Genomic DNA, 10504 nt, shown 5'->3' on the forward strand with positions numbered 1-10504 from the left:
CCCTAATGTTAACATCTTACAGTACCATTTGTCAAGACTAAGAATTAACACTGTACGTTACCACTACTTGAACTCCAGACTTTATTCGGATTTTACTAGCTTTTTTACACTAATGCCCTCTTTCTGGTCCAGGACCCAACATTGCATTTAGTTATCATGTCTCCTTAATCTCCTCTGGTCTTCTGTCCTTGTTTCTCATGACTTTTAACGATTTAAGTACTGCTATTTTGTGGAACGTCCTCTAACTGGGTAATGGGTTTTTAGGAAGTATTGCAGAGGTGAAGCGCTCTCCTCACCTCCTCCAATCAGAGTACATGGTATCAACATGATTTATCACAGTGATACCAACCTTAGTAATTTGGTTAAGGTGGTGCAGGACAGGTTTCTCCAGAGCAGTTAGCACTTTCCTTCTTCCACAATCTATTCTTTGGAAAGTGAGTCACTAAGTCCAGCCCACACTCAAGGGGAGGAGGAATTAAGTTCCACTTACTGGAAGGGAGAGTATCTACTTATATTATTTGGAATTCTTTTTTATATGGAAAACTTTTACCTTCATTTATTTACTGAAATCACTTATATGGACTCATTTTATATTTTGGGTGGTAATCTCACTCCTCATTTTTAAGATGAAGAAACAAGAGCTTCAAAAAGCTTGACCTGTCTAACACCACAGGGTAAGTTGGTAGCAGCCCTGGCTAAACCCAGGTCTCCAGCAATCTCTCAAGGGGAAAGAGTTGTGAAGAATGCGACCTGTATATCCAGACAATGGAATATTATTCACCAATAAAAAGGAATGAAGTACTGATACACGCTACATGAACCTTGAAAACATTATTCTAAGTTAAAGAATCTACACACAAAACACCACATATTGTAGACTCCATTTATATGAAGTGTTCAGAATAGGGGAATCTATAGACAGAAAGTACATTAGTGGTAGCCTAGAGCAAGAGAAAGGAGAGTGACTGCTAATGGGTTTGGGGTTTTTTAGGGGGTCATGAAAATGTTCTAAACTTGATTGTGGTGATGGCTGCACAACTCTGAATATACTAAAAACCACTGAACTGTACACTTTAAATAGGTGAATTGTGTGATATGTGAAGTATAGCTCAATAAATCTGTTATTCAAAGTGCAGCTCAGGGGCTGGCCCCGTGGCTTAGCAGTTAAGTGCACATGCTCTGCTACTGGCGGCCCAGATTCGGATCCCAGGCGTGCACCGACGCACTGCTTCTCCGGCCATGCTGAGGCGGCATCACACATATAGCAACTAGAAGGATGTGCAACTATGACATGTAGCTATCCACCAGAGCTTTGGGGGCGGGGGGGAAGAGGATTAGCAATAGATGTTAGCTCAGAGCCGGTCTTCTTCAGCAAAAAAAAAAAAAAGGGAGGATTGGCATGGATGTTAGCTCAGGGCTGATCTTCCTCATAAACAAAAAAAAAAAGTGCAGCTCAGGAGTCACAACTGTTATGCTTAACTCTCATAAGCTGTGACCTTTGGCAAGTTACTGTCTACGTTGGTTTTCTTATCTGCATTATGGGGATGACTACCTTTTCCATCAGATTTAAGATTCAACGAGATGATTAAAATGCTTAGCAAGGTCCGGCAGGTAACCAGTGCTGCTTCAACACAGTAACCCACCTCTGCCTCAGGACCTTTCTATTAGTTTATTCCCTCTGCTTGGAATGCCGCTTATTCCTGTCAGTTTCTGCTCAAAACACGCTTTCAGAGGTTTACCCCAAGTTAACAGCCTCCCAACAAACCTTCCCCTCTTTTTATTGAATACTAATTAAACACTTATTTACAGTAGGAAAGCTGTAGCCTTTGGGACTATGCTCAAAGATGGACCGAATACATAATTGTCTATATAACAACAACAAAAGTTTGAAATTTTCAAGGATGAACGGGGAGGAGTGAAGTCTAATGCTGGTAAGGGGTTTGGCTCAGACTATTCCAATTTTCTTCTAGCGTGATTTCCCTTTCCTGTGGAGAACAGAAAGCTAAAACAAAAATTTCTCCAATTCCTTTTCAGCTGGTGATCCAAGTTTGATTCAGATTCCACATCAGATACAATAACATGAGACTTGAAACTTGAACTGAGATAAATGGGATATCAAGCATGTATTTCATATGTGGATTATAACCAATGTGGCATGGTTATGGAGCCAAACTGACTCCAAGACTTACTGATTTAACAGAAATGGCCTGTTTATTTTTCCTTTTTGGCTGAGGAAGATTAGCTGTGAGCTAACATCTGTGCCAATCTTCCTCTACTTTATATGTGGGTTGCTGCCACAGCATGGCTGACAAGTGGCGTGGGCCCACACCCAGGATCCAAACCCGTGAACCCCGGCCGCCGAAGCGGAAAACACCAAATTTGACCACTGCGACACAAGGCCAGCCCCAGAAATGGCCTCTTGATAGTACAAAAGGTGGCATGATGTGGGACCCTGAAGCTACAGCGGCGCTTCCTGATTTTGCACATGGTTTCCTGATTGGAGTACAGCGATGCTGTTCTGGAACCAGTAACCGTAGCTAATCTAGCAGCTCAGACTGAGGCAGTCCCATATCTACATACGTAATAAGTGATGCCTCCTGATTTGACAAGCAGCTTCCTGATCGCAGCAGCAGCAGCTCCTTGGCCAGCCTGACTTGAGAATAATTCTGTAATCTCATCCTACAGATTTTTATCCATCTTAATTCTGTAAGCCATCTGACATGCTATAATCAATCCTTTTATTCAGATTGTCTAGAGTGCAATCTGTTCTCTGCATCAAAATACTGACCAATATGAAACCCCAAAGAGAACATACAGAATACATAGGACAGTTTTTAAAGGCTATTTTTTAAAGTAAATCAAGTAATTGAGTTGAATAATTGATCCTGATAATAGGTCTCCCATTGTGATTTTTCACTCCCATTCATTCTCTGCTTCCTTCTTTCTATTCCTCATGCTGCCTTGCCATTCAGAGCAAAGGCAAGAGTAGACTATCCATTCAGCTATAACATCTGCGAGGAAATGTTCTTCCGAAATGCAATGTCCTATTTCTTTAATTTTTTTTGTGAGGAAGATTGGCCCTGGGCTAACATCTGTGCCCATCTTCCTCCATGTTATATGGGACGCCACCACAGCATGGCTTGACAAGCAGTGTGTTAGTCTGCACCCAGGATCCAAACCTGTGAACCCGGGCCCGCAGAAGTGGAGTGCGGGAACTTAACCGCTATGCCACTGGGCCAGGCCCATGTCATATTTCTAATTTGCTGTTTGATTCCTGAAACCTTCCCCTCTTGTTCCGACTTTTTTCCTCTAGAACGTATCACTCCCTTGTACTCTCAATGCCCTCACCTCTCTAGCCTGCGACCTCTCAGCATCCTCTCTTCTCCACTGGGCCTGGCTAATCCTCTTCATCCACCAGCCACAGTCCTCTCTCGTACCCACCTGTCAGAGTCACCACCACAGGGCTCTATGCTAATCTCCTGCAGAACACTCAATGCCATCTGGTGCCACCGGGTCCTTGGAGCTGAACGCAAGCTTCCAGAAAGCAAAAACTTTTTTTTATCACTGATGAAAATAGGGCTTGGTGTGTATTTGTGGAATGACTGAATCTTTATGTACTTTATGTACTGATGTGGAACAATCTCCAAGATCTGCCAAGTGAGAAAAAGATGCAGTAGAGTGCGCTACCAATTTTGCACAGAAGGTGCGGGGGGCGAGGATACACCCACATGTGTTTATATATGGCTCAAGTTTGCAAGGCCCCTCTTCTGCTCAGGCTACACTTGGCTCAACAGTTTCCACTCAGTTCTGGCTCTTTAAGAATTGGACCATTTTTGGAACCAACATCTCCACTTGTAAAACAAGGTCTCTAAGGCCTTGGTCTGCTTTAGATGACTGAGCCAACTTACTGCCGCAACAAGCCCCCTGGAAAAGACCCCACTGCAGGACCAGTATCTCACCCCTCCTTCTCCTCCCAGAAGTCAGTTCGCAGAACACAAGCTCACCCTCTGTCCATGTCAGGCGCTGGATCAATCCCTTTTGTGTTCCTGTTTGGCAGATTATCTACATCGTCTGAAGCAATGTACCTATTAAATGTCTGCTGGTTTATGACTGCATCTGTGACCTCGAGTCAGTCCCTCGTCCTGGTCAAACATAGATAGGAGGAAAGAACCAAAAACCCCTGAGGGGTGGACCCACATGGAGAGAAGACCAGAGTCGAAATAGCTTACATGAAGGCAATTTATTAACAGAAAACAATAACTTGCGGAGTCCTGTTCACAGACGGCGACCACGGCGACCCCCTTTCCTGCGGGTGCTATCCGAGGGGATGGGGGTGACATCCTCTGTGGGGAGGAAGAGAAAACATCATTGCCTGGAGCCGGATGGGAAGGAGTCCAGGCCTCCCCAGGCCAGCGGTCTAATGGATCAACAGCAGCTCCCGCTGCTCCCCAGATAAGCCCTCAGTATCCAAAGATGGATGTGGAGCTGCTCCATCTGCTGTTTCCTCAAAACTTCTCATGTGGTCTAAACTTACTTTTCCAAAGGGAAAACTGAGGCTCAGAGAGGGTACACAACCGGCATAGGATGTCAGAGGTAGGTGACAAATCCAGGTTTCTGACACCTAGCCCTCTGACTCTCTACTGAAGACTATCTCCTTTCCAAATAGGTCAAAGGTTGAAAATATTCTGAAAAAAATCTTAAGAGGAGAGGGCTGAACCATAGACTAAGGGATCAGTACACACTGCTACCAAGCGCACAGAAACAATAGGGACAGGCTAACACTTTCTCTTCCTTTGAGGTGAAAGGGGCCAGGAGATCACACACGTGAGGGTACAGGTGCTACACAAATGTAGGGGACTTGCTGTGATTCTCAAACATGGGAGCTGCTGCTCCCCATGTTCACTTTTGGTTGTTAGTGACTGGCAGGCCCTACTGATACTTAGTAGGCGAGGACCAAGGATGCTGAAAGTCTTACAGTGCAGGAGACAGGCAACACAAAATGTCAATAGTACCAACTCCCTCAAGAAACACTGGACAGGAAGGATATCTCTCCTGTCAGTTCCACCAGCCACTGCCTCAAGCTGTGCACCAGGCAGTGTGGGGCATAGAGATTCAGAAATGAAACTGTGCTGTTCCAATGCAGAAGGGAAGGACATCATTCACATTAAAGTGATAGGGGTGTTCAGGGAGAGATTTTAGTTCACATGGTGCCTTTTGCATTCCCCACCAACAACCCCAACTGCCAACAGCCCCCAGACCAGCCCCCTATATCCACTGGGCACATCACATGCCCACCCTGGGGTCAATGCTTCAAGGCAAATTCAAGTGTTACCTAGAGGGGTACACTTACCAATCCGCCCAATCTTCATTCCAGAGCGGGCAAGGGCTCTGAGGGCTGACTGGGCCCCGGGCCCAGGGGTCTTGGTCCTAGGAAATAGAGGTCTACATTAAGAAAAGCGTTTGGCCAAGTCATTGGAGGTTCTTTCTAAAATCCCACAACCCTCCAGTTCAGGGGTCTGCAAACTTTCCATAAACGGCAGGTCAATAAATATTTTAGGCTTAGGGGGCCGGCCCAGTGGCGCAAGCGGTTAAGCGCGTGTGCTCTGCTGCAGCGGCTCAGGGTTTGCCGGTTTGGATCCCGGGAGCGCACCGATGCACCACCTGGCAAGCCATGCTGTGGTGGCATCCCATATCAAGTGGAGGAAGATGGGCACCGATGTTAGCCAAGGGCCAGTCTTCCTCAGCAAAAAAAGAGGAGGATTGGCAGATGTTAGCATAGGGCTGATCTTCCTCACTAAATAAATAAATAAGTAAAATAAATTTTAGGCTTAGTGGGCCACTTATGATCTGCTTGCGGTTTTTGTTGCATACTTTTCTTTTTAAAACGTAAAAATTGGGGCCGGCCCCATGGCTTAGCAGTTAAGTGCGCGGGCTCCGCTGCTGGCGGCCCAGGTTCGATCCTGGGCGCGCACCGACACACCGCTTCTCCAGCCATGCTGAGGCCGCGTCCCACATACAGCAATAGAAGGATGTGCAGCTATGACATACAACTATCTACTGGGGCTTTGGGGGAAAAATAAATAAATAAAAAAAAAACTATAACAACAACAACAAAAAAAAATACAACGTAAAAATTGTTCATAGCTCAGAGACAGTACAAAAATAAGTGGCAGCCCAGGTTGGGCCCGTGGGTCATAGTTTGTGCCCTGCTCTGCCTGCAGCCCTTTAAAGCACTGTCCCTTCCTGACACATGCTTTGATTCTAAGTCTTTTTTGGTGATCCGTCCATTTCCAACTGCTCCACCCACCTAAGACCAAGACGCTACCATCTCTCCACTGAACCACCTTAACAACTTCCTATCTGGTCTGCTCCCCACATAGCAGTCATCTTTGAAAACCCCAATCTCATCAGGTCATTACTATTAAAAAAGTTTTTATCCCCATGCCTCCCCTCAAAGTTCAAATCCTTACTGTGCCCTTCAAGACCCAGCAGGACCTCACGCCTGTCTACCTCTCTGATGACACCTCACGCCACTCTTTCCCGCAGATGTGCCAACCTCATTCCCACTCAAGACCTTTTCTTTGTAGTTGTCTCTGGCTGGAATACTCTCTCCCCGTCCTTCTTTTACTGGACTCCTGGCACAACACTTAGATTTTAGTTTAAATTACACTTTATCACTAACTCCATCCTTGATACCATACTTTTGCTTTCCAGCACTTGCCACAAACAGAAACCACACGCTTCCCTGCTTATGTGGTTTAAAGTCTGACTCTCCCACCAGCCTAGGTACCACACAGGAGGGTAGATGCTTTTTCCCAGCACTCTTTTCTAGTACACAAAACATAGTACCTGGTATACAGTGGGTACTCATTAAACACAGTAAGTTAGGGGAGGGGGACAGCACTGCAGGAATCAATTATTAAATATGTACACACCTAAGATGTCCTGTGCAGTCACAAAAGGAAAATCAAGCCTCAAATCCAGGTGCTCTGGCGCCCAATCCCAGTCCCAGCCCCAGCCCCAGCCTGACCTACCTATTTCCTCCTGTGGCCCGGAGTTTGATGTGGAGGGCAGTGATTCCCAGCTCCTTGCACCTCTGGGCCACATCCTGGGCAGCCAACATGGCAGCATATGGAGAGGATTCATCTCGGTCAGCCTTCACCTTCATCCCACCAGTCACACGGCAGATGGTTTCCCTGGGACAAAAGCACACGGTCATTTCTCATCCAATAAGGATTCTTCTTTTTTTTTTTTTTGTGAGGAAGATCAGCCCTGAGCTAACATCTATTGCCAATCCTCCTTTTTTTCCCCCCAAAGCCCCAGTAAATAGTTGTATGTCATAATTGCACATCTTTCTAGTTGCTGTATGTGGGACGTGGCTTCAGCATGGCCGGAGAAGCGGTGCGTCGGTGCGCGCCCGGGATCTGAACCCGGGCCGCCAGTAGCAGAGCGCGCGCACTTAACCGCTAAGCCACAGGGCCGGCCCCAATAAGGATTCTGAGTGCTTATCATACCCTAATGAGGCCACAAGGGCACAGAATGTGTCTCCTTCTCTCTCCTAACTCCAGGGCTGGGAAATCACAGTATATGTGGACTAAACAACCAAGCACATTTCCTTATCTGAACGTTGTTTTTAACTCTTTTAAAAGAACCCCTCAAACTGCCACCCAGTTCCAGGGTCACTTCCTCCCCCAGCCCCTTGGTATTCTGCCTCTCCACCCAGGTACTCACTTGCCAGAAAGATCGGTGACATGGACAAAAGTGTCATTGAAGGATGCAAAGATGTGGCAGACGCCAAATACATTTTCTCCTTCAGCCACCTGAGGTCCGAGGCTGATGACCTGTTCTTCCTTCTTTTCCTTTCCCTTGCGAGGTGCCATTTCTGAAAGGAAGGAAAAGAATACCCAACACTAACAACAGACACAGGTTTCCAGAACCCCTCTTCCCTGGCTATTAAAGGAAACCCCAAGTCTTGCTCCCCTGTGTCCCCATCTCCCTCCACCCAGAACTGTGCTACACTCTCATCTCTGCCTCACTAACTCATTTCCCCCTGCACATGGGGGATTTTAATTGGTGGCTAAAAAGTAAAGTACCTTGAGAGGTAATCCTTCTCCTGAACCTACCAAAGCACAGCTCACAGCACCTAGAGGATAGAAGCTGAGGGTTCTAACAGCACACCACAAGCATTCATCAAATTTTTACCCAGTGGACCTCAAAAATATGAGAAACACACTGGCTTAGATCTCTGGAGACCTGCAAGTTCAACTGACAGCTCTGCAGCCCTGGGCAAATCAATTCTCTCCGGGCCTTACAGTCCCCAATACATAAGCTGAGAAATTTTGGAAGATATGTTTAGGGTGACGCAGTAAGTCAATGAGAACCGGGTTAGGGGATTGTCAGTCTACACCTCAAGAAACTTCCAATTCCAGGAGTGCTTCTGGGTTTCCTGGCCCCCAAACACCATCTACAGGTCAGGCTCATAAAAGCCTGAAAAACCACATCCCCAAAATCCAGTATTAGGCCAAGGCCAAAAACCTACACATGTATTGGTGAGAGCTGAAGACCCTTTGAGGGGTGGGGAGCCCACTGCCTGCTGAATTCGGCACCAACTCCTCAGCCTAGAACTCAAGGCTCCCTTACTGACACACCCCTCTAGCTTCATCTCTTACTATTTTTGGTGCTCCACCAGATCCCTCCAAAAGTCAGTTTAAATGCTATCTCCCATCTTCTGGCAACTCATCTCCTGCCACCTTCCACGACTGTTTAAAACCAAATCCTTAAACTTTTACAAGAACTAAGTACTAAAGGCAGTAAAACATGCCTCTCAGAAGGTTAATGGAAGACCTATCCTAGAAATTCAACGTGTGTGTGAAACCAAATAATTCCCATCAGACATAGCCTGTAATTTAAGCGCAATTGTACTGTCACAGAACCTAGAGGAGGGAGGTAGTGACAGGAGGAAAGCAGGTGAGGACCAGAATGTGGAGGGCTGGGAGAGGACTGCTTTCTGCCCAAAGCCTCAGGCCTTCCAACCCTCCTGAGACTTAAGAATCAGAACAATTTCCTAACACCTTCAGAAGACACTAAAACTAAGAAGGGCTCAGAAGAAACCAGGCTGTGCCCTTCCAGATGGAGAAGACAGATGGGAGGACCTCGCCTGCGTCCATAAGACAGTGGCAAAACCAAACCTAAAACCCAAGTGTCCTGACTCCCAGTCCAGCACTCTTTACCCTGGGCCAAGACGCCTCTACTCTATAATTAACCACCACCCCAAACGCGAAAAAGTCCAGGTCTCACGTGTTCCTGGGTCTCCCCCGTGCCTTCTTTATATATTTAGCCAGCGTCTGATCACAGCAAGCACTAAAAGTGTAGCCTCGGGTATACAAAGTTCACTGTTCCTACCCTCAAATGAGATCCAAGGGGTAGGAACAGAGGAGAAGCTTTAAGTTCTGCCTGGAGGAGCCAGAAAGGCTCCAGCAGATCTGAAGTAAGGGAGCATGAGTATCAGTTCCCGCATGGTGTCCACTCAACGAATGCCGATTTGCAGTCTCCCGTGTCACCCCGAGAGAGAGAGGAGAACGGTCGTTCAGTTAACTCGGACGCGCAGTCTCTCCCCCAATTTCTGGCTCCGAGAAGCCTGCCCCGAGCGCCCAGAACTTGTAACGTGCCAGACTCAGCAAGCACCCAACACAGGGCCGTAGCTCCTGCATTCCCCCACGAATCCTCACTACAACCCATGGGATCAGCGACAATTATTCCTATTTCCCAGACGAGGAACTAACTAAACTGGAAAATAGGCACCGGACCTGCAACCGCCCAAGAAGATGCTGGCAGAATAGAGGTGGCCGCCCACATCAGACTAGCATCGTCGCTCCTTCCCAACCACGCCGTGCGGCCGCTTAAACGTAGCGGCCGTCGTACCGCGGGGCCAGGGCCCCCGAGACTAGACCCGCGCTCACCCCCACTTCATAGGCTCCTCCCTGAAGCAAGACCGCCGCCTTCCGAGACAAGGCGCAAACTTGGGCCTGGGTCGGCCGGCGGCGCCCCTCTCGCCCAGCCACTGGCTCGCCTTCTGCCGAAAGACCACATTACCGCGCCCCCGGCCCCGCTAAGGCCCCTTGACGCAAGATGCCACCGGATTATCTTCTCCGAGGCCTCCTACCTGCACGTCTTCTCCAAATTCCGCCACCGGAAAGAGAGAGTAGAAGAGGGCGGGGCGATGGGTCACGTCCGTGTCCCCGGAAGTGTATTTCTGAGGGCACGGGCCGAGGCTGGCTCCCGGAAGATGCCGCCTTTAGCGTTTCCAAGGAGATTAAGACTCGTCTTCCAGAAAGATGGTTTACTTAAACAAGCGCCAAAGGAGGCAAGGGGCCGGGTGGCGCTGCGAGCAGGTCTGCCTCTGAGACTGCACAAAGCAACTCTATCTGGGGGGTGAGGCGGGCCTGTGTTCTAAGATGGCGGCGGCCGCGGCTAGACGGACTTCCGCCATCCTGACCCCGGACCT

At 47.9% G+C, this 10504-nt stretch overlaps 1 protein-coding gene across 1 annotated transcript; it reads right to left on the bottom strand.

The window, feature by feature from the left end:
* Positions 1-4221: 4221 nt before the first annotated feature.
* On the bottom strand, positions 4222-10243 carry RPS14 (ribosomal protein S14). Its single transcript, XM_058544123.1, has 5 exons — positions 10163-10243; positions 7732-7882; positions 7035-7196; positions 5351-5427; positions 4222-4343 (listed from the first exon to the last, which is right to left on the bottom strand). Exons 2-5 carry the CDS (start codon positions 7878-7880, stop codon positions 4276-4278), a joined length of 456 nt encoding a protein of 151 aa, XP_058400106.1. The 5' UTR covers positions 7881-7882; positions 10163-10243; the 3' UTR covers positions 4222-4275.
* Positions 10244-10504: the final 261 nt, after the last annotated feature.

This window comes from Diceros bicornis, chromosome 1 (genome assembly GCF_020826845.1).
Source record: "Diceros bicornis minor isolate mBicDic1 chromosome 1, mDicBic1.mat.cur, whole genome shotgun sequence".
Taxonomy (NCBI): domain Eukaryota; kingdom Metazoa; phylum Chordata; class Mammalia; order Perissodactyla; family Rhinocerotidae; genus Diceros; species Diceros bicornis.

Bases quoted from the DNA above. Each gene is read 5' to 3' on its own strand.
- RPS14 (XM_058544123.1), bottom strand. From the start codon at position 7,880: ATGGCACCTCGCAAGGGAAAGGAAAAGAAGGAAGAACAGGTCATCAGC. The intron at 7,197-7,731 runs GTGAGTACCTGG...CTTTTGTCCCAG, and splicing joins GTCACCGATCTTTCTGGCAA to GGAAACCATCTGCCGTGTGA. The intron at 4,344-5,350 runs GTAAGTGTACCC...TCCTCCCCACAG, and splicing joins AATGAAGATTGGGCGGATTG to AGGATGTCACCCCCATCCCC.